General features: G+C 44.5%; 1 protein-coding gene, 1 long non-coding RNA gene and 1 other non-coding gene across 7 annotated transcripts in view; 2 read left to right on the top strand and 1 right to left on the bottom strand.

Moving 5' to 3' along the window:
* Positions 1-1,683: 1,683 nt before the first annotated feature.
* LOC111527807 lies at positions 1,684-8,345 on the top strand. 2 transcript variants are annotated; one of them, XR_002726769.1, is made up of 5 exons: positions 1,684-1,991; positions 5,748-5,903; positions 7,849-7,905; positions 8,024-8,059; positions 8,168-8,345. It is a non-coding gene; the product is annotated as an uncharacterized LOC111527807 (long non-coding RNA). The 2 variants fall into 2 exon arrangements; XR_002726768.1 differs by having other exon boundaries at positions 8,024-8,345.
* LOC111527820 lies at positions 7,064-7,190 on the top strand. The gene has a single exon (XR_002726776.1).
* A 1,127-nt stretch (positions 8,346-9,472) lies between the features above and the next one.
* Positions 9,473-24,170, bottom strand: part of FSD2 (fibronectin type III and SPRY domain containing 2) — a 54,853-nt gene continuing 40,155 nt past the window's right edge. For all 4 annotated transcript variants that reach the window (XM_023194296.2, XM_023194293.1, XM_023194294.1 and 1 more), the window contains exons 8-13: positions 22,202-22,336; positions 21,300-21,450; positions 18,351-18,484; positions 17,288-17,420; positions 12,799-12,975; positions 9,473-10,410 (exon numbers count right to left, since the gene is read on the bottom strand). In XM_023194296.2, coding sequence (XP_023050064.1) covers positions 10,158-10,410; positions 12,799-12,975; positions 17,288-17,420; positions 18,351-18,484; positions 21,300-21,450; positions 22,202-22,336 — 983 coding nt within the window. In that variant the 3' untranslated portion in view covers positions 9,473-10,157. The remainder of the gene's footprint in view (positions 10,411-12,798; positions 12,976-17,287; positions 17,421-18,350; positions 18,485-21,299; positions 21,451-22,201; positions 22,337-24,170) is intronic.

Here is a 24,170-nt window from a genome sequence, read left to right as displayed (position 1 = left end):
AAACTGGTAAATTAATCTTCAAAGCACAACTAAGTTGCTGAAACACGCTGATTTGCTCCTAATTTTATATAAAGAAAAGGCTCCAAACTCTTCAGCATGCAATGAAGGTCTTTCCCGCTTTAACCTAATTTATTTTACAGTTCAACCCGTGCTTCCTTGTCTGTGATGTTTCTTTTGCCCAGAATGTTGTCTCTGACAGTTTATGATGGCACATTCAAGTCTTACCCACCATGTATTATTTATTTATTTATTTATTTAGAGACCAAGTCTCGCTCTGTTGTTCAGGCTAAAGTGCAATGGCGTGATCTCGGCTCACTGCAACCTCCCAGGTTCAAGCGATTCTCTTGCCTCAGCCTCCCAAGTAGCTGGGACTACAGGCACCTGTTGCCATGCCCGGCTAATTTTTGTATTTTTAGTAGAGGCGAGGTCTCGCCATGTTGGCCAGGCTGGTCTCAAACTCCTGACCTCAACTGATCCGCCCACTTCAGCCTCCCAAAGTACTGGGACTACAGGCGTGAGCCACCACGCCCGGCCCCTACCCATCTTTTAAAGGGATACCCCGAATGTCTATGAACACTCAGATAAAACTGAACTAAGTTTGAATCCACTTGTACTACATTTATTTGTCAACTCTTCGTTTGTTTACTTCTTAAGAACTTTGATAGCTGTACTGGGTTGGTTAGTATCGCCCCCAAAATTCATGTCCTTCCTGGAACCTCGAAATGTGATCTTATTTGGAAAGGGGGTCATTGCAGATGTGATAAATCATGATCAGGTCATACTGGAGTAAGGTGAGCCTTTTACCTTATAGGACTGGTTTCCTTATAAAAGACACAGAGACAGAGACACACAGGGAGTAGACCATTTGATAAAAGAGGAAGAGAATGGATTAATGCAGCTACAAGCCAAAGAACACTAATGATTGCTGGTTCCCACCAGAAGCTAGGAATAGGCAGGAAGGATTCTATCCAGAGCCTCAGAAGAAGCAAGGCCCCACTGACATCTTGATTTCTGACTTCCAGACTCCAGAAAACGAGAAAATATATCTGTTGTTTTAAGCTATCCAGTGTGTGGTACTTCGTTATGGCGGCTTCAGAAAACTAATATAACGGCAATTTCACCTTCCTAGCCCCAAGAGTACCATGTGGATATTAGAGTACAGGATTATTATGTAGGCTGTCAAATTCCTTCCAAAGAATGGTTGGGCTTCCAGCAGTAGCCAAGAATCGCCAGATGCTTATGAGCGCCTGCTGCGAGATGCTTGTACAGTGAATGCTCAAGAAAGTGGTGGCCATTATAACCGCAAGCAATGATGCTACATAAATAGTAAGAAACCAAATACAACAAGGGGCAGCGGGAGCAAAGAGAGAAACAACGGCCGCTGAGGAGGGAAGCCTCAATTCCCCGGAGGACATCCGCGGGCGGAGGAGATGTGAATCTGCAAGCCGTTCTCCCAGACCCCACTGAGCGACTCCCGGCGCTCTCTCCACTCCCTACCGCCCTCGGACCCAGCAACAACCGGTTCCCGTGCATGCCTTCCCCTGGTCTAAAGCGACTCTCCTCCTGGATAACGTCAACCAGCCGAGCGATCGAGTCTGAGCCTGCGCGAAGCTCCCCGGCGCATTCAGTTATATCCCGCTGGTGCGTGGGGCGGGACTTCCTCTCACGCCCAGGAAACTAGAAGGGCTTTTCCGCCGGAAGGAGAGTGGATTTACTAGGAAGGTGGGACATTGGAGGGGCAGTACAGTGGAGTTAAGTCCGGTCTCTGGCCACCCAGCGGAGCCGGTGACAGCAGCGTCCTGGTAGCCAGGCAGGCGTATCAGGTTTCAGAGGATGCAGCAGGGAACGGGGGTAGAGGTGAGGGGTCGTTGCATCTGTCGCGGTGTGTATCTTTTGGGGGTTCAGCGCCACCAGCGATCTGGGCCTCATTCATTGCGCTTACATTTCTCCACCTCATTTGAAGAACGAGCTTGGTAGCCGACGGAGGTGAGGTAAGTATAAATGCGGAAAGGAGAAATATGCACTCACCAGACTAAAGTTTGCAGTTTTCACATAGGTAGTGCTATCCTGTGTCCCATAAGGGCCTGCGCGAACCCAAACCTTCTGAATCGGTGACGCCTGTTGGAGGCAGCAGCACCTGTTGCATTAATTTTAGAACACACACACAGAGTTGGTAATTCTTAAGCTTCCTGAATCTGCTGGCAGTCGTTTGGTGTCAGAAGTGAGTAAAGCCATCTTGGTCATCTCCCTCCTTTTAGCTTATACTGAAGCGTGATGAGGGGAGATAGGCCGAAAGTTACGCAACTTGTTAATAACAGAGCCGAGAGTGAAAGCGCGATTTCTTCATTTTCAGCCCGGAATTATTTGTTCTACACCATACTTTTTCTTTGCATTGCTAGACAATTGGTCTTTTTTTACGAAGTGGATGGGGAGTTGCAAGGAGGAGTGAAGAGGGTGAATGTACGTCTACATACAGTATAAATCCATGAAAGGCTAAATCAGCGTGTGTTAGAAGTATGTCAGTCATCTACATCTTCCATACTTTATAGATGGAGATGAGTCTGTCACGTCGCTTCTGTTATTTCACTTTTAGCAATAGATGTGTAGTAACAATATGTGAAGAAGGAACTTTCATTACCTGTTACACACATTTACACAGAGCGGCCTGGGGTTCACTGAACACGCTATGTGCTCACCCTAGAAAACTGATTCTGTAGCGTGCACTGCAGTCAACCCTCAGCTGTTTTAAGTAATCTTACATTTACTTGTGTGGCTTAAGTGTCTTGTGCATTATTGCACTCATCTCTCTCATGTTATTGAAATGGAAATGTGTTGTAGGAAAGTGGCAAGCCTGTGAAGAAAATAAGTGAGCCTGAGGCCCAGAAAACCATACATTAGCAAATATTGAAAAACTGTTCACTTCACATAGGGGGTGTCTTAAGTACTGGGGAACTCATTCAACCAGATGTTCATTGTGGGGAAGCCATGAATAGCCTCTCTCTCTTGGGTTCAAGCGATTTTCCTGCCTCACTCTCCTGAGTAGCTGGGATTACAGGTGTGTGCCACCGTGCCCGGCTGATTTTTGCATTTTTAGTAGATAGGGGGGTCCCACCGTATTGGCCAGGCTGGTCTTGAACTCGACCTCAGGTGATCTTCTCACCTTGGCCTCCTAAAGTGCTGGGATTACAGGTGTGAGCCACCATGCCCGGCTCCTATATAAACAGTTTTCAAACTTGTTGGTCTCAAGAGCCACTAAACAGTTATTGAGGACTCCAAAGAGCTTTTGTTCATATGAAAATAGTTTTGACTTCACTAACCCCGAGAAGGGTTTTCAGAAACCCCCACAGAGACCGACTTTTAAGATATTTCAAAGAAATTTTAGATTATGTAGAGGAATGATTGCTGTTGTGATTGTGACATGAGCAGAAGTATCACCTTAAAAATGCAACAAGCACAGTAGCTTGTATTTCCAGTAGCTGTATAATTCCAGGCACAGAGAACACAAACAGTTGTCCATTTTTAATTCTTTTGTTGTTTTTTTGAGACAAGACCTCACTGTCATCCAGGCTGGAGTGCAGTGATGCGATCACAGCTCACTGGCAGCCTTGACCTCTTGAGCTCAAGAGCTCCTCCACCTCAGCCTCCTGAGTAGCTAGGGCCACAGGTGTGTGCTACCACCCTGGCTAATTAAAAAATATATATATTTTGTAGAGACAGGGTCTCTGTGTGTTGCTCAGACTGGTCTCAAACTCCTGAGCTCAAGCCATCCTCCCACCTTGACCTCCTGAAGTGTTGGAATTACAGGCGTCAGCCACTGCGCCTGGCCTGTAATATTTTTCTATGCTTGGAAAGTTTATTATTAATCAGCTAGGATACTTCTCTACAAAAATACACATATATAACTTGAGATTTAAAATTTTCTCAGCCAGATGTGGTGGTTCACACCTGTAATCTCATTACTTTGGGAGGACGAGGTGGATGGATCGTTTGCGCTCAGGAGTTTGAGACCAGCCTGGGCAAAAGGGCAAAACCCCATCTCTACAAAACCGCACTCAGCCATTTTGTATTCTTTTTATCCCATTACCTTTTTTTTTTTTAATGGTTTCAGACAGTGGTTCAGACCAGCTGCTAGAGAATCAAGGGCTAAGAAGAAAAGACTACCAATTTAGTAGATTTGGACATGGACAAGCCACAGGCAGTTTTTCTTCTCACTCTCTTGGCCAGTTATCTCTTGCTTAACTTCCCCTGCCAGTAGCCAGTAGCATGTGACAGCCTCTATATTCCATCTCCCTTTTCTCCCTCTTCCAGAACTTAGATGAGTTTTCAATGGATAACTGTACAGAAACATACCCACTACTGAGTTTATAATAAATAGGTAAATGCTGTTTAAAATGCCTTATGTAGAAATCCTTGGTAGTTAGTTATATGTGGTTATTTTTGGGAAGTTGGCTTGAGGTTCTTTGAAGGGCTGGGAACATGTATTTCTTTCTTTTGCATGTACCTATGTGTGTGTGCGTCAAAGTTATTTGTTCACTGGTGCTCTACACATTCAGAGAAACGTTTCCAATAATGAACTATAGAATGATCCCTTTATTTCTGATTTAAAATAATGGAGCATAGGATCCCACTGTTTGAAAATTCTAGCCATTGATCACTTTATAAGAAAAGGATGAAATTTCAGTAACAAGGGGTTTGTTTATCTGATTTCCACCCTACAGATTAATATATAAATTTGGCCAAAGTTGTTTGGGGGAGAGGGGCTGTTGTTAGGTACTAACTATAATACTTTGTTGCTTTGTATCACTTTTAAAATTGACTTTCAAAGATACTTGACATTTGAAAAGGAATCACCTTTGATCTTTCTAAATCCCTAATTGTACATTAATTTTATAGCATATGATTTATTCCATAAAGTCTTAGATCCTGAAACTAGCAGAAAGCCAAATACTCATGTTGTGCTATAAATATAGGATTGACAGTTAAGCTTACTCAGTAGTCACGGGGGCAGCTTTCACTCACCAGCCTCCAGGGCATATGAACCAAATTTATGATTCAGAACATTTAAAATATACATGTTGAAGATCTTTGGGCTCTCATAAGGATAGTCTAACCATAATAAATATTAAATGTGTCAAAGGTCTCTTGCAATGATGGGAAGAGCATTCTAAACCACATATATCTTTCCCATCCCCAGATCATTCTGTGCCCCCTCCCACTCTTCCTAGATTAGAAGTCACCATGGAGCACTGTTAGTAATGGGACTGTGTATCAGATCTTTAAGATGTACTGGGACAGAAGAAAGGTTGATATTTTGGAGGTTTTTTTTTTTTTTTTTTTAGACGGAGTTTTCACACTTGTTGCCCAGGCTGGAATGCAATGGCGGCCATCTCGGCTCACTGCAATCTCTGCCTCCCTGGTTCAAGCGATTCTCCTGCCTCAGCTTCCTGAGTAGCTGGGATCATATGCGCCCACCACCATGCCCGGCTAATTATTGTATTTTTAGTAGAGACGGGATTTCATCATGTTGGCTAGGCTGGTCTTGAACTCTTGACCTCAGGTGATCTGCCCGTCTTGGCCCCCCAAAGTGTTGGGATTACAGGCATGAGCCACTGTGCCTGGCAGGTTCGTATTTTAATGTTTCCTTCTACTCCCCAAGCACACACAAATTTGAAAGCTGCTTTGCTTTCTAATAAAGAGACTTTTCCTTTGATTTGGAAGATAATTTGATGTCTCTTTTCTCTTTGCAGGTATATGAGCTCCCTGAAAGCACAAAGCAGTTATTTCCATCTTCAGATCATTCAGAGATTATGAAGGCACAAACCCTGCCTTCAATTTGCTTATAGTCAAGTGGAGCAGACACAAGTCAATGATTGCAGTATAGCTACTTAAGTAATCTAAAAGAGGTGAGTGTGGCACTTAACCTCTCCTGGGACGGGGAGGAATGAGGCAGTGTTTCCAAGAGGCTATACAGGCATTAGGTAGACAGGGAAGAGGAGGTCCATTCTGGGTGCCTGGGACTCTGTGGCTGGTTTATAAATTGTAAATGGCACAAAAAACAATGTTGAGTATCTTTTACCTTTCTCCAGAGTACTGTTCTTACTTTTGGATAGTGCTTCTTGTTTTTTCCTTCCCTCTCCCTGGTCCTACCACCTTTAAATTAAATGAATATTTAATTTAAACATTCATTTAGTAGGAAGGAAGTAGGAGGGTAAGAATCTTTCTGGGTGGCAGAATAATAGATGGGTCTACAAAGAGCAATGTATATACCCAGTAAAGCCATCTCTAAAACTGTGTTTCTGCATTGTTATAGTGCACAGTTGGGAAATCTCAGTTTTGTTGGTTGTGTATTTTCCCAGTGAATGGATTATATTCCTTTCTGCAATCCAGTCTGTTTGAATTTAAGGGCATCTCTTAAATTCCTTTCAAGCAAGAGACCTAACATTTAGACTTAGGAATGAGAGTAGGAGAGACAGCAAGATTAGAATCCAAGTTCATACTACCAAAACATTTTTATTGGCTATGTCTGAGTGACTACATGTTGTTTGAATCAGCTGGAGGCTAATTTGTAACGTTTCAAATAAATGATAGTTTAACTCCAGGATTTGAGTAAGGTGAAAATAGAGCTAAAAACCATGATTCTGTCACATTCTGGCAAAATGAAAAAGCAATCAATTTGGGCTTTTTTTTTTTTTTTCCCCCGGAACTGGTGATAGCAGAAAACAAACAATGAAATAGTCAGACATGATATACTTGACAAGAACTACCACCTGTTCAGTAGCAACTCTAAAATAAGTACTAACTTAGGGGCAGTTGTTGTGCCCAGGTCATAGTCCTACTCTTTCCAGGGGACTTCGGATGACAGAAAAGATGCTGACCAGCTGGGGTCTTCCTTCCAAATAACAAACACTTCTCTTGCATTTAGATTAATTAACCATTGGTTACAGTGAAACAAGCATATGTACAGAGTTAATCTCCTATAGCTTGAAGTTATAAATGATCTTTATTTGAGTATCTTGACATGGTAAAGGACAGTGTTTTAAAAGCTGGATTTGGTTATGTTCTTCTGGAGACTAAGAAAATAGAGTCCTTGAAATCAAGCTGACTCTGCTTTTAGCCTCCTAAATGAAAAGGTAGATAGAACAGGTCTTGTTTGCAAAATAAACTCAAGGCCTACTTATCTACCAACAGCAATTATATGCTTTCCATTGTCTTTCTATAGAAAATAGGAGTAGTACATTTATAGATGAGAAAACTGGAGAAAGACATAGTGAACATGTGAGAATCTTGCTCTACTAATTGATAGGAAGGTGACTAGAAATTGGAGAAGTTGTCTTGGTAAGTTGAGGAGAGAACTTTTCTTATAGTGCAGTGTGGTAGCTGAACCTGCTTGCATCAAGACCAATATAGTCTTATTTACAGAATGCCACATCACAGTGAATTGTGCTGTGGACAGCTTCCAGTGTGTGAGTTGTGGAAGATGATGATTTTAACAGATTTTGGAGGATGAGAAGTATTAAAAAAAAGGCCCCACTGCCCATGCATTTGCTCTGCTTTTTACTTTTGACCAAGTATACACTTCAGAAATATCTTAGTGGATTGTATACAAGTGATTGTGTGTCATTTAAACCAGCAGGAAGTAATTTATTAAACACACTTTTCTAAATAAAAGTCATTTAATTTTATCAGAAACCAGTGTCATTTTAGTTTGCAAGTCTCAAACCAACTTTCCAATTCTGACTTATAAGCGTGCCTTAAATTCTTAATACTGCACTCTGTGTTACTAAACCCATGTTAGTTTACACCAAGATTCTGTGGTGGTTTTACATATTCTTTTTCCCTTTTGTTAAGGTGGGGAGGCCACAGCTTATGTGAATTGACTTTCTCAGGAGTTATAAAGTGATACAGGTAAAGCTAAAAAAAAGGACAGATTTTGATATCTTTTGTTTTAACTGTCCAATGTTAGGGATTGTGGCTACAGTGGTCTAATTTTTAAAAACTCTTTTTTTGCTTTGTTTTTTAACAGACTTATCAGCATGTTGCAGGTGAACATGGCCTTGAGGTAAATCCTGTCCCTTGTTGAATACAGTTTCAGTAGATTGTTTGTAGTAGTTTAAGGAATTGGAATTTTTTTACAAAAACACAAAAGTTTTGTTTGGTTCTGTTCTAGATGGTTTTTCTTCTAAATAAATGAGAAAGATGTTTCAACAAAGGCTCTTTGTGCTGAATAATTGTGATGCTTGAAGTTGCTAATCTGCTTTAAGTGGATTTGTCTGATATTTGATGTAAATGTCAGACAATTCTAGACAGTTTTTTCTTGGTCAAATAAAAATTTAATTAAAACTTTACAGGTGTCGAGTTTTTAATACATTTATCCGTGTTCATATTAACATGTGTAGTATTCCATAAAGCCTATTAGAACCCTGAATTCAAACTTGCCTTCTCTGTGATATCCTGTTTCTTACTTGGTAGTTTCTATTTCAGTAGCTGAGAACATTTTTTAATATACATATATGTATCTTTTGTTTGTTTATAACTGGAACCATTTCTGTGCTTACATCTGCTGTCCCTTGTTTCAGAGTAGACAGTCCAGCTTGGCAGGCTAGGCGTGTGTGTGTATAATGAGTTATTAAATTGTCAGTGTGAATTGTTAATTCAGGAATCTGAGCTGCCATTTATACCAGTAGCCAGAGTTTAGTAGAAGATGAGAGTCTTTCAGTTTGTCAGGCTTTGCATGTGCTGGAAAACATCAGAGGTTTTTTTGTTTGTTTGTTTTTGAGACAGAGTTGCGCTCTTGTTGCCAAGGCTGGAGTGCAATGGCACAATCTAGGCTCACTGCAGCCTCTACCCCCGGGTTCAAGCAATTATCTTGCCTCAGCCTCCTGAGTAGCTGGGATTACAGGCACCCACCACCACGCCTGGCTAATTTTTTGTATTTTTAGTAGAGACAGAATTTCACCAGAAAACATCAAAGTGGACTTTTTTTTAAACACAAAACCTTAAATGATGAGATTAGGGCATATCTGGGTTTAGAGGCATCCGTGGGACGTGATACTGAATTGTAATTGCTTCACAAATGGAATTATTCTGCAGCTTCACTCACAAGCTTTGAAAATGCTGTGTGTGCAGAGCTTAAGTGGCAACTGGAAACTTGAACGGGAGAACCAGGAATGTAGCTGATGGAGTTGGGCATTGAGCTCACAGAATGGCCTGGGGGCAGTGAGGCAGGATGCCTGAAAGCTGCCTAGCTAGAGATCAGTCTTCCTTCCCGTGCTCAGCTTTGCCCTCTGGTGGGCTGTTAATTTCTTTGAAAAATTTGTTGTGCATTTGCTAATATGCCACAGATGCCCTTCTGTTCTTTCACGCTGCCTCCATTCTAGGTTTTTTCCCATTTCTTGGCTATAGGTCCTTTGCTATAGTTTTGAAAGAGCCCTGCCATCCTTCACATGGAGAGCAGTGAGAGGCCAAAGAGCAGTGGCTGAAGAAGATACTCATTTATTCAACAAATACTTGGTAACAGCTGTTATGTGTTAGCCCTTGGGAATCTAGCAATTAACAAAACAGGCACTGTCCCTGCCTTCGTGGAATTGGGCATTATAGAGGTAATTTCAAAATTAGAGAGTGGTGCATACTGTGTAGGAGTGGAACAGGGTGTTATAAAGAGTACATAGTGGAAGGGACCTCACCATAATGCTGCTCACTATTGGGAAAATGAGGGTAGAAGACGTTGAGAAGGGCACACAGCTTCCCTGGTTTTCTACAGACAGCCTCTTGCCTTCTCAAGTGTATTCTTGGCTGACTCATGAAATGAATGAGTGTACTGGGGTTGCTGGAGCCATTAAGACTACCCTCCTCGTATTCCAAGCTCTCTAGGTCTTGGAAACTCATATTTTGCATATACACAACTACAGTTTGACAACTTTAAAGACTTTTGAGTTCATTTAGTCTGAGCCTTTATTTTACAGCTGGGCCTGGTAATGACTATCTTAGCAGCACACAGGACTAGAATCCAGGTTGGGTGAAATGAGCGCCAGCACACCATTCTGCCAGATAATAACATCAGCCATAAATTGTGCTGGGCACATGGTGCAGCCAGCTAAGGCGTGAGTGGCTGCGAGAGGGGTAGGCATGGAAGACAGGAAACTGGACATCAGAATGTTCTAATAGAAAGTGACATGTTTTGGCATTGAAATGCCATTATGTACCTTTAGACACCCAGGGTTTTCCAAAGAAAAACAGGGATGCACAAATTCGTGAAGCTGACAACTAAATGTGTATAGATGCTGAGAAAGGTCCACATTGAAAAATGACAACTTTGAATTTTCATAGTCTAATAGAATGCCGATCTTCTTTGGAGGAACTGTTATTCTTATATCTGGAGTTGTTCTGTTGTGCAGAAATTCATACTTATGCCTGAAAATTAAATTTGACATAATAAAGTTTCAGTAATTCTATAGATTTACTATTTATAGAACATTTCATATTAATTTTATTGATAGTCCTATGATTTTGCTATTTTCTAGTATTAAATGACTAGCAAAGTGACAAGCTATTTCTAAAACTATATTCTCTAAACTATCTCTTTTCTAAAATTTGTCCTAAGAAATATTTTCTTTTTTTTTTTTTAGACGGAGTCTCACTCTGTCACCCAGGCTGGAGTGCAGTGGCGCTATCTCGGCTCACTGCAACCTCCACCTCCTGGGTTCAAGCGATTCTCCTGCCTTAGCCCCCTGAGTAACTGGTATTACAGGCATGTACCACCAAGCCCAGCTAATTTTTGTATTTTTAGTAGAGACCAGGGTTTCACTGTTGCCCAGGCTGGTCTCGAACTTCTGAGCTCAGGCAGTCGCTCACCTTGGCCTCCCAAAGTGCTGGGATTACAGGTGTGAGCGTCTGCTCCTGGCCAAAACATTTTTCAAACATCATTTTTTTCTCTAGTAACCTCTTAACCTAAGAAATTTACCTATAGCATCCTGAACTCTCTTGCATTTAAACTAGCATAGGAATAGAACATGTTTTTAAAATTTGGATTAGACATTTGAAACAGGGAACCTTGTGATTTTCCATGTGATAAAATGGGCCTCTTGGCATAAACTCTTCTCTGCACAGTTACTCCAATTCTTAAACTTTCAAATTGAGTGGGGAGCCAGTGGGCCTGTTACCAATCAATATTATATCACTATCCGTGCTCTGCATCCTGTGTACTTTGAAAAATGGCAGAAACCAAAACCTGTCACAGGAATTTCCTAACCTGCTACCTACAGATACTTGAAAAGCTCTTTGTGTCAACAGGCTAGTCTAGGCTGCTGGGATGAACACTTGGAATACGATCTAAATGTGTCAGAGGAAGCCAGCCTGTCTCTAGCCCATTTCACCTTATTTTAACTAAGCAGCTGCTAGAAGCTATAGGAGTCCTTTCCTGTACTTTCTCTCACACCACCAATGGAGTCTAATACTATGAGCCAAAAATGCAAGTCTGCTAGGAGACCTTATCCTAGGATACCTTACCTTCATTCTCCATTTGTAACGTGTGCGCGTGCACACACACACACACACACACACACCCCCCTACACATCCCTACATCTGTAAGAAACTGGCTTGGCTCTAGCACTTGGCCTGTAGCTTTTGCCCTTCCTTTGTCTTCCATCCCTCTTCTATTCTGTCTTCTTACTCCCCTTATTCCTCCCCCTACACACAGACTTCTAAGCTTTCTTTATGCTCCCTTAGTTTTACTCTGCCTCTTGTTCTTGCCTTTCTAAAGAAGAGACTTTGATCTTTAGCCTTACTTCAGGCAGAATCCCCAAATAAAGTATCTGCCTCAGTGTATAGTAATTCTTGCATTCCCCAAACTGGGTCTGAAGTTTAGTAGATTTCATTAGTGTCCTCATCTATTATCAGGGGGAAGTTGGTCTTCCCACTTATGCTTGGGCATGACACATAATGTGTAAATAGCCATGATAGAGGATCATGGGCAGAGAACATTGGATGAACATTAATAGGATTCATCAAACCAAGGAGGGTCAGAGGCCCCATTTTACAAGGTGTGATGGGAAAGCAGTGTGGGGTCTTGTTTTTCAGTTTTTGAGGTGAAGGAAGGTTGTAACCATGGCCTTCTAAGTCTGAAAGTTTATTCATTGACCTGGGCTGCATGAGACTTTTTTCCTTACTATATGGAACTTCTCCACGTGTAAAGACAGAGTGCCCAGCAGCAGGAGCAAACCAGGATTAGCCATAACTACTAAGCCCCTTGCCCACATTCACTTAAAAAGATGGAACTGGGGCTTCAAAGCAAACTGTATTGGCTTAATATTAAAGGTGAACAGAAATGAAAAAATCAATCACTTAAGTGGTTAGGAATGAACTCTTTGGAGCCAGACTGCTTGAGTTTGAATCCAAGTTCCAAATCCATGTTGTTTGGATTATCTAATTGCTGTGAGGTGTGGTCTTTTTATTTTTATTCTTTTATTTTTGTTTTTGTTTTTGTTTTAGAGAAGGGGTCTTGCTATGTTGCCCAAGCTGGCCTTGAAGTCCAGGGCTCAAACGATCCTCCCACCTCACTCTCCTGAGTAACTGAGTACTTGGCACACAATTCTCCATAAATTTTAGCTATTTTTAGCTCAGAGAAAAGCTGCTCTTTCTCCTCTTACTTGGACTTTAGGGAAAGTGACTGGCAGCAACTCCTGAAATGTCTTAGAATATTTGTAAAACATAATGTGTGTCTTAATTATTGCTAGTAAAAAGGTCTTGCTGTAATCTTTCAAAAACAAATTTTAATTATGAGTATCCAGATTTTACTTTACCTTGATGATGCAAATGTGTGCCTCATGCACCAGGAGAGGCAGTTTGCTCCCAGATCCTCCTGTTTAGTGACATCTTCAAAGGCCACACCAACTGTATAGTCCAAATGCTCATCTACCTCCACCTCCCAGTAATGGTGCCCTCGGACTGGAATTAGATTTCCCATGACAGCAACACACCTGGTTTCAGAAAGTGGAAGCATGTGTGATCTGGGGTGCCCCAAGCCTGGCTGTGCAGGTCAGTGAAGCCAGCTGCTTCAGGTCAGTCGGTGGTCTACGAATGTAGTGGTAGGTGCTTCTGGACACTTAACTTGTAAAGCACCCTTCGCTCTCAAAGCTCAGTGGGCTGATCGTGAAGATTAAGGAAGATTATGATACTGCTTGGTAATGGGAGAGGAGGAGGCACTAAACCAACAGAACAAGTTTTGTTTGCTCTTTAAAATTGTTGGGACTTTTATAGAAAAAGGTTTGGTTCACTTGTTCATAAAAAAAGAAAAGGGTTGGAAATATACAACACAGCACAGTTAAGGGAACCATAAGCTTGAAGTTCACCACCATTGCTTATTGTACTAAATGAACATGGAAGGCCTTTGAGGTAGCTATCATGTTAGGGATGACTCCTGGAGGAAGACAATAATTCAGAGGCCAACCCAAGAAGAACAAGATAGCAGATTCCTCACAGATCATTAAAATCTACCTCCAAGGTTGCACTGGGAACAATTATACTGACAAAGGTTAGAGTAATGTTTTGTTCTACATCAGCAAAGTATCAACACAGGAAGGTTTTCAGTGAAAATCAAATTATATTGGTATCTCCAAAGTGAATGTTCTACCTTCTTCAGGAGACTCCTACATTAACCAAAATATATATAGCCCTCAACATCCCGAGAAAGATTTGTTCAGTTTAAAATTTTCTCTCTACTCTCAAAACTCCAAGTTCTTACTGCCCAAGGAAAGCTTTGGGAAGGAGGTTGCATGCTGGTTAACTTCTACCTCGGTTACCTCACCTATAAAATGAGGCCATCTCTGCTTCAAGCTCCGGACTCACATTTCCACCTGTTGTTTCAAATTCAGAATGTCCCAAATGGAAAGTCATATTCCCACCCCTCTTATCTACCAAAGTTTGGGGTGTAGTGGGGAGGGGTACATACTTCTCACATCTCCATTTTGGTTAATATAGTCGTTATCTACCTGATAACCCCTTGGCAGAAAACTAAGATGGGAATAATGTAGTGGCTACAAGCTTACCTTCTAGTTTGATTCCTGCTTCAACCCTTAATAGCATTATACTATTGGGCAAGTTACTTCTCTGTGTTTTAATTAGTTTTCTCATCCATCAACTGGGATTGATAATAGTACAGACCTCACAGGGCTGTTGGGATGATTGCATGAGATGAAGTACATTTAGCACTTAGTAAGCACTTTATAAATATGGCAATATGATAGTCCCTGACTCATCTCCCTGTCTGTTGCCCTTTAAACAGGTGACCAGCTAGCCTTGTTGATTTTATGTGCTCAACAGCTGTTGACTCCACTGGCTCCTCTCACATACCCTACTGCATAGTTAAGCCCTCCATAGTCTCCTCTCTGGTCTCTTTGTTTCCCATCTGCCTTTGCCTTTCCCTTTCCCTCTCCCTCCCCAGCTCATGTTCTACCATGCACTGGAATCTTTCTGAAATGTAATCTGATCTTGTTCCCCTGCTTTAAATCATCCAATAATTCTCACCACATAGAGGATAAAATCCAAACTTTTATTGTGTATGTACTGGACTTTCTCTGACTTTCCTGCCTCATCTTCCACCTCTTCCCATCGTGGACCCTATATTGCAGACATACCAAATTCCTCGTATTTCTCCAAACATGATCTTTTTGGCTTCTTTCATATGTACACGTACAAAGCAACTATCTGCCTTGTTGGCCTAGAGAACTCCTATTTATCCTTCATGCTTTTGTCCTTCCAAGTCTTTGTCCTTGGGGGTCCTACAATGCTTTGTCTATAAATCTACCTTACCTTTAATGTGTGTGCCTTTTGCATGCACGTCTCCTCCACTTGAGATCTGAGTCTTAGGTGGGCAAGGACTGTATCTTCATCTCTTTATCCCCCAGGACAGCACAATGTTTCACAGGGCAACAGCTACATTGGCAACTGGATATTAAAATGGGACTGTCTAACTCAGCTTGGCTGGATCCCCAAAAGCCAAGAACCAAACGATGAGTGTAAAGAACTCCTGTATTTCATGGTGAGATGTTAGAAATAGACCCCCTAGGCAGAAGTTTAAAAGGAGAGAGCCAAAAACTGGGTTCATAGCTTTTCAGTGTAATAACAAAGGGTTGAATTTGAAGATGCTTGAGGCTTTACCCAGAGAGCTTTCTTATTCACACAAAGGAAGAGTGAAGTAGCAGTGGCCTCATCCAAGGTATGTTTTCCCAGGACCAGGTGTGACTGGCAACTGCCACAGGGATGCTGTCTTAGTGCTGTTTTTGAGGGGGTCCTGTCCAAGAGGGCTTTCTGTGGGGGTCAAGGAGACCTCAGCAGAAAGATGCTAGAGTTGTGTGGATGCAAAGGTTGAAGGGTAGCAAAGGGCCCCTGGAGGGAGGGGGACTGCCTGGGGCCCACAGCTGCAGTCAGAGGGGCTTATGACAGTGCCCATGAGAGTAGCTTTAAACGTTGCTCTGGTGCCAGTCAGGCAAGACCTTTATTGCTGCTTACTCCTCTCTACACCCTACAAACCTGGGTTGAAAGGGCAGAGGAGGAAAGGACAAAATTTTTTCCTTTGCACCTGCTCTTTCACACTGACACTTGCATACAGTAGGTGCTTAACCCATGTGCAGTAAAAAGGCCAGCAGGAAGCCAGGGTCAGAGGAAGAGCCAGCTGAGGGGACTATCCAGGACCCAGGTAGGGAGGCTGGATAGTTTTCCGTCAGTGGACGTTCCAGCCCTAATAGGAGAGCCCCTTTGCTTCCCTAGAAGATCCTCTTGACTCTAAAAATCAACCTACCAAGAACTATTTTTGCCCTGGATATCAGGAAGCTGAGAGGCCGTATTTATGTTTAATCCTAGAAACTGAATTAGCCCTTGAAGTTAACCTGTGTCCTTTCTTTTCTCCCATTGCTTTGATTTTTCTATTTCAGTATTTTTATTTGCCCCTTATTTTGTCTGTTAAGTTTGGAAAGAAGCAAGGAATATGTAAGTAATTTCAACATGTGTTGTGTACCAAGCTTTAGAAATAGCTGGACCAGCCAACCAGCTTCTTTGGTGGGCCACCCTGCCCACAGGTCATGCACCAGCACAATGATGATTTTCCCCTCACTTTGGAACAGTCTCACCCCATGGCCAGTTTTCCATCAGGAGTTTTGCTATAAGGTACCACAGTGCAGGAGAAAGAGCACTGGGCTAACTGGTGGGAGATCTAGGTCCTTGTTTCTGTTCTCCCACTAGCCCACAGCATGAGCCCTGTGAAGCAGAACAGAGTCTGGGGGCAGGGAACATAAGGACTTCCTAGAACTAAATTAAGCGGGAAAACCCCAACCTTCTAAGTCCAAGTAAATAACTTTGTATTTCAGCTGTGGCAGGAAACATCCTCTTCATTTGCATAGGGTGTACACCGAGTAAATGACTTTGTAACTTCACTTTAGCCTCTTCATATGCATAGGGTGTACACCAAGTAACCAGTGGGAACCTCTAGAGGATAAACCCCAGAAAATTCTGTAACCCAGCCCTTGAGCCGCTTACTTGGTCCGCTCCCACACTGTGGAGTGTGCTTTCGTTTTCAATAAATCTCTGCTCTTGTTGCTTCATTCTTTACTTGCTTTTTTTTTTTTTTTTTTTTTTTTTTTTGAGAAGGAGTCTCACTCTGTTGCCCAGGCTGTAGTACAGTGGCGCCATCTCTGCCCTGCGGGTTCAAGCGATTCTTCTGCCTCAGCCTCCTGAGCAGCTGGAATTACAGGCACCCGCAACCACGCCCGGCTAATTTTTGTATTTTTAGTAGAGATGGGGTTTCGGCATGTTGGCCAAGCTGGTCTCGAACTCCTGACCTCAAGTGATCCGTCTGCCTCGACCTCCCAAAGTGCTGTGATTACAGGCGTGAGCCACCGTGCTTGGCCTCTTTCCTTGCTTTGTTTGTGCGTTTTGTCCAATTCTTTATTGAGAACTCTAAGAACTTGGACACCCTCCACTAATAACACCTGTCCCACCCTCATGACCTCTGGCTGCTCCAGCTCTGGCAGCCTAAGACCCGGGGACCATGCCCTCCCAGGGAACCGCGCTCTCCCCTGACCTCGCCCTCCCAGGGGGCTCTTCTGCCGGCACCTGCCCGACCCCTCTCGCCCACACTCCTCTGGGTCGCTTCCCCACTAGGCTCCCCTCTCCTCACTCATTTCCGGGATTCCTTTTCCCTCAAGGCTGCCTCCATGCCATATTCAGATTTGACCTGAATAGCAGTGCACCTTCGGGAAGTTCACAGAACGCCCTTGTGAGAGGCTGACAAAGTACCTGGTGAAGCGGGTGTCGCTGGATGACAGCTCCCTGGCGGGGATTCTCCTTTCACTTCGTACGACCGTAAGTCCATCTTCAGAAATGATCAGCCAGGGATGGCAGGTGTCCTTGTTTAGGCGAAAGTAGCTTCCTGTGGGAGGAGGAGCACACAGAAGACCCGCAGCCAATCACTTGCTTTCTCCACGTGGGCGGTGGTGGCCGGCTTAGCTTCGTGTGGGATACACCTAAGCCTGGACCTGGCCTAGTAATAGGCGTCCCGTTAACAAGGATGGCAATTAACACTCATTGGGCAGTCTTGTGTGCCTAGTATGCCATTCAATCCTCACTACGACCCTTAGAAACAGGTGTTACTATTTCCATTTTGAAGTTGAGGAAATGGAGGCACAGGGTGGTTAAGAAATCAGCTGGCAAATGATAAAACTTAAACTTGAACCCCAATCCCCTCTGATTCCAGAGGCTGTGCTCTTCACCTCTAGCTGTAATGCCTATATATGGATAAGAATGTCTAACCTATTTGCCAAGGGAAATAGGAATTGAGGGACTTCTTTTTTTGTTTTTTTGTTTTGTTTTGTTTTGTTTTTTTTGAGATGGAGTCTCGCTGTGTCACCCAGGCTGGAGTGCAGTGGCACCATCTCCGCTCACTGCAAGCTCCGCCTCCCGGGTCACGCCATTCTCCTGCCTCAGCCTCCCAAGTAGCTGGGACTACAGGCGCCCGCCACCACGCCCGGCTAATTTTCTGTATGTTTTAGTGGAGACGGGGTTGCACCGTGTTAGCCAGGATAGTCTTGATCTCTTGACCTTGTGATCCGCCTGCCTCGGCCTCCCAAAGTGCTGGGATTACAGGCGTGAACCACCGCGCCCGGCCTGAGGGACTTCTTAATGATCCATTTGACTTGCAATTAGGGCAGTGGGGGACACCCCTGAACTCCTTCTGGGCGGACTTGCCACAGGTCCATATCTGTGCATATTCATCAATTTCCCAGTGAAGTCACAGCATCACTGGGTCTGCCACAGAGTGGCCACTTTGGGTCCCAGAGACTATGTGGGCTGGGGCACAGACCTATGGTGTGGACTGCAGCTGGCTCGCTCCTCACGCTGGGGCCCCCCGTGTTGAGGGCTCGCACATAGATAATGTAGCTCCGCCCCGGCTGCAGCTGCACCAGGGACTCGCAGGTCGGGATGCCTACAACAGACCTGTACAAGGAAGCAGAGCTGCAGTCAGAATGGGGCCAGGACACCCGGGCCCAAGCACCAGGCATCCCTTTCAAAGCTGGAAAGTTTAACTCACTCTTGCGCCCCTGTCCTCTGACCCATACTTACAGGAGCACAGCCAGGAGTGTTGGCTGCCCCTTGGCATTCCCTCCCACAGTCTCTAGTCTGCTCTTCTCACTTCGTTGCTACTTCTTGTGTTTGTGGCTGTCTCCTTTCCAAGTCCCTCATTCTGGTTTCCCAGGCACCCAGCACCGCGCTTGGCATATGGCTAACACTGCATCATGGAGTGTGCATGCAGTGGAATCCAGTGTGTCTCTGTTAGGATCATCATGTCTCTGAGGTCATTATGAGTACCGCTATTCTTAGTACAGTGCTGGGCCCATAGAAGGCCCTCACTTCAGCCGGGTGCGATGGCTCACGTCTGTAATTCCAGCACTTTGGGAGGCTGAGGCCGGTGGGTCACTTGAGGTCAGGAGTTCGAGACCAGCCTGGCCAACATGGTGAAACCCTGTCTCTACTAAAACTACAAAAAGTAGCCCAGTGTGGTGGCAGATGCCTGTAATCCCAGCTACTCAGGAGGCTGAGGCAGGAGAATTACGTGAACCTGGGAGTTGGAGGTTGCAGTGAGCAGCGATCATCACGCTACTGCGCTCCAGCCTGGGCAACAGAGTGAGACTCTGTCTCAAAAAAAAAAAAAGAAGGTCCTTGATTCATGTTTATGAACAAATAATTCTGACTAGAGCTGAAAGGGTTAACTGCTATTAACCCACTGAGAACAGCTGCCTATTAGAAATAATCCAATGTATTTAAATTGTACTATACAGAAATATAAGCCCATAATTGCCACTGTCTATATTGCTGCGGTTGCCAACCCCATGTCAGTCCAGTGGGCAAGAAAATTCTTTAGGATAAGGCCTGTTTACCAATACAACATCTTCACCCAGATGAGGCCAGGTTGTCTAGGTTATCTTCAGGCTGCAGCTCTGGGCCAGAGGGGCACATTTATGCATTCAATAAATATTAACTAAACTCCTTAGGTTCCACTCACTGTATAGGGAGGCCCTCAGAAAAACCAAATGTAGTTCCTGCCCTCATAGAGCTTACAGTCTAGATGGGAAGAGCAGCATTCTTCAGGCAATCACTGGAAGGAATGTAAGATGGCAACCATGACAAGTTGACAGTGTGCTATAGCATATACTGGTGGGGGGAGGATGGCTTTTGAGCAGAGCTCTGAAGAATGCTGAAGAGGTAACCGGATGAAAAAGGGACAGAGGAGTCTCCTTCACAGGAGAAGCATGTGCCAAGGCCCTGTGGCAGGAAGGAGTGTGAAAAGTAGGAGGAACTGAAACGTGACCAATGTGGTGGGAGCTTTAGCAGGAGGGGAGCTGGTGTGGGAGGAGTTGGAGAGGCAGGAAGGGGCCAGAGCCTATGAACAAGTTTTGCCTTTTCTTCAGCAATGGGCCGCCATGATTGGATTTGTACTGGAAGAATATGCAACAGCTCTCAGGTCATCTCTCAGGTTACTGACCAGCCCTCTGATGACCTCATCATTGTGAGTTGGTCCCAGGTGTCAAGTGCTCCTAAAGTATCAGCATAAATTGCAGAGGAAACCTGAACCACTAGGATGGCCAAAACCACTGGACACCCTGCCCGACTCCTGAGTATCCCCAGAGTGGATTACCAAGGTCAGCCTCCATGTGGCCATGGACATGCAGATTCCACCTGGAACAGATGGATGGGTGGCATATGGCCATGTTTCAAACCTGGCATTTAGCATAGAAAAATCTGCTTCCGTAACAGTTGACACCAATCCCTCTTCATTTCTCCAGCTCCAGGTCAGTGCAACCCTGTGCTCCACAGCGGGGGAGCCCCTGGTCCTGGTGGCTGGTGCTGGCCTGCCTGGCTGGTTCATCCCCTTTCACAAGCTTCTGTAAACCAGAGGTAAACCTATGCTTCCTCCATCATAGGCTGCTGTAAACTCAGGTTCTGTGAGCCCTTGTGGTCACTGAGTCCAACCCTTATCAATTTGTGAACCCCTCCAGCTCTCAGAGAATGAGGGGTGAACATGAGCTTCCAGACAGTCTTCTATGATAGATGAAACATTCTTTGTACATTGAGCTGTGATCTCTTTTGTTTTCGCCTATGAGTTTCTCCCTCTCCTCTCTGAATTCCAGCTAAGTGGGTCTTTCACTTCCTCCAGCTGCTCACTCCTGCCCCCAGGGTGTGTGTCCATGCAGCCCCCTCCCGCTGGAGCACCCCTGCATTCACTGTTCTTGGGGCTCAGTCTTTCCCATCTGTTCAGGTCTCAGTTTAAACATCTTTATCCAAAGTGGATCCTCACCTCCACCACCATTCTCTGTTTTATTACATTTCTTTTTCCTTCCTAGCACTGCGTATTTTGCACATTGGTTTGTTTTCTTGCCTTTTGTCTATTTCCCCACCAGACTGTCAGCCCCATTAGGGCAGGAAATTCATCCATCTAGTTCCCAGTGCCTTGCACAGGACCTGACACCACCCAGCACTCAATGCTTGTTGAATGAATGAATGAATGGGAAACCTTACTTCAGCTAAAACAGCAACAACAAAACCGGAGGTTCAAGCAACTTATTCATTCACTCATCATTCACCTTCAGTAATAGCATTCCAGCTACTTCTCATGAACACTGAGCAACCAAAATTTGAGATTTCTGTGTATCAAAAATGCCAACCTTCTCTTCAGACTCCATATACTTCCTAAGCCATGTCACTGTATCAGGTGTCAGGGCTCTCGTGCCCAGCAAATGCCCTTATGACTCACTCAGTTACATCTGAGGCCTCTGGACTTTCAGCCTGGGTCAGCTCCACAGTGTACGAGTCCACAGGATTCAGGTTCCCAGACTCCCAGCAAATCAGCACAGCCTCTTCACAGCTCCTTATCTCTTTTGTTTTTATAATCGGGGGAGAAGGTGCTAAATGTGGGAGAAAGGGAGAGATGAACAACTGTTGGGTTCATTTCTAGCCATTTTGTTCAGAGCCACGGACAAACATCACAGCCACCTTCTTCCTCCCACAAAAGAGATTCAGTGCAATAAAAAGCAAACCAGGGAATCCCTTCCAGATGTTTCTGGAGTAGAAGATGGTTGCAAGGTTTAAATGTCAGTGTGACGGAGAGTGGCAGTTTTTTATATTTTGAGACCAACCATCAGAAAATGTCACTGTCGGCTGAGCACAGTGGCTCACGCCTGTAATCCCAGCACTTCAGGAGACCGAGGCAGGTGGATCACTTGAGTTCAGGAGTTCGAGACCAGCCTGGCCAACATAGTGAAACACCATCTCTGCTAAAAATAAAAAAATTAAAAAAAAAAAAAATCAGCCAGACGTGGCAGACACCTGTAATTCCAGCTACTTGGGAGGGTGAGACAGGAGAATCTCTTGAACCTGGGAGGCAGAGGTTGTAGTGAGCAGAGAGCAGAGATCATGCCACTGCACTCCAGCCTGGGTGGGACTCCATCTCCAAAAAAAAAAAAAAAAAAAGAAAAGAAAAAAATGTCACTGTCAAACTAGGCATGTAGATTTGGTGTATTAAATAGAAGAAACAAAATGTATACAGCTCTTCCTACCCTTCCAAATGAAATCAAGAGCTCTGCCTTGTCTAGAAACCCATGAGTCCTGTGTCCCCTTGACTGAAAGCCCTGTTATAGGAAATGAGTAGCCCATTACCTGTCATGTACACTGCATGCTCGCTAGAGGGACTGGGGCCAGCCCTGTTGTGAGCTGTGACCCAAAATTCATACTGGGTATTTGGCACAAGGTTTGTCACTGAGCAATATGTTTCTTTGACGGTCACTGTAAATTCTGGGGGGGAAAAAAAATAAGAATTCAACCCTAAAAACTGGCCAAGTGGCTCCAAATTCATTATGCTGAATCCCACAGTAGTAGATTACAAAACTGGCTGCAAATTCCTCCCATCTCTGTATGCACTCCCTCTGCAGCATGACTTTGCTGCTCCTTCCATTCAGAGCTTCCTTCCTTCTCTCTATTCCTTGAAACTAGGCTTAGCTATGTGACTAGCTTTGGTCAATGGGGCAATAGCAAACGATGAAGCAGAGGTGTGGGAAGTGCTGGTGCACAGGGGCTTGCCCTCTTGCTGCTGGGGATGCTTCCATTACCATGTGAGCAAGCCCAAGCCAGCCTCCTGGAGGATGCGAGACTACAGGGAGAGAGACCCCAGCTGCCCAAGTCCTCCTGGCTATCCTATCTGAGATGACAGTAAATGAGGCCATCCTAGACCAACCAGCCCTACCCAAGGTGATTCAGAATAGAACTGTTTGGCCAGCCCACAGAATTAAATAATAGGGCCGGGCGCAGTAGCTCACGCCTATAGTCCCAGCACTTTGGGAGGCTGAGGCAGGCGGATCACAAGGTCAGGAGATGGAGACTATCCTGGCTAACACAGTGAAACCTCATCTCTACTAAAAATACAAAAAATTAGCTGGGCGTGGTGGTATTTGCCTATAGTCCCAGCTACTCAGGAGGCTGAGGCAGGAGAATCACTTTAACCCGGGAAGTGGAGGTTGCAGTGAGCCGAGATGGTGCCACCGCACTCCAGCCTGGGCAACAGAGCAAGACTCCATCTCAAAAAAAAAAAAAAAAAAAAAAGGAAGAAGAATTGTTTGTTATTTTAAGCCACTAAGTTGTAAGGGGTGGGGAGGGGGTTTGGTTATGCAGCAAAAACTGACACAACTCCAGACTTCCCCAGAATCTTGAAAGGCAGTGATAACTCCCTAATTTACCTTCAGATATCAGTTCCTTTATAGCAAAATGGTCAGTTTGAAAGATCTTTATAGATTGCCACAACACAGCCCCAATACAATGGCTTCTGTGTATCTGCAGGGGTGCTGGCAGGGTTGATTTGCGGCAAAAGCTGGGATTAATCACGTCTGACTTCCTAGTCCCCAACCTCCCTTTTCAAAGTTCCTCGCCCCCTCCATGTCCTCTTTAGTCTTTATTCTGACCACTCTTACCCTCCCTCATCATCGCTTAAATTTACTCTTACTTTTCTCAAGAATTTCCCTTCTTTCCTGGGCAGAAACACCATCCTTAGCTTCTGGTACTCAGCCCTCCATCTACATGGTCTGGTACAATGAGTGGACCTTGGAGCAGGATGCCTACATGCCTGATTCACATCCTCATTCTGCCATAACTCACTGTGTCCTCACGGACAGCTTCTTTCTCTCTGAGTCTCAGTTTCCTCGTCTATAAAATGGAGATCTCTAAGTCTCTTTCTAGCAATCCCACTCCAACTCCACATGCCTAGGACAGGCACTGTCAGGCTGGCCCTGATCCCTTGAAATCTTCAGATGCTCAGCTGGGGCTCTTCTGTTGTTTGACCCTCACTCCTTAAGAGAGAATGGCTTATTGATTATTGTGGTGTGGGGGGCCCTACCCCAGCTATAACCCCACACCAGCCAGTCTCATTTCCGGGGAAAAGGATGTTGGCCAAGAGCTGCCCAGAGTGGAGGCTGGGGGCCATCTCAGGAGTTGTCTCCACCTGGGATCAGCAGCAGCCCTTCCAGGCTGCAGAGACCCCCTCACCCCTCATGGGGTCTGCAGATGAATCCTCCAGTTTCTCCTGCAACACAAGGCTGCTGTGAGAGGAGCACCAGCCTGACCCTCAGAAGCCAGGACA

Source organism: Piliocolobus tephrosceles, chromosome 6 (assembly GCF_002776525.5).
Source record: "Piliocolobus tephrosceles isolate RC106 chromosome 6, ASM277652v3, whole genome shotgun sequence".
Classification (NCBI taxonomy): Eukaryota; Metazoa; Chordata; class Mammalia; order Primates; family Cercopithecidae; genus Piliocolobus; species Piliocolobus tephrosceles.
This window is presented reverse-complemented; position numbering and strand designations above follow the sequence as displayed.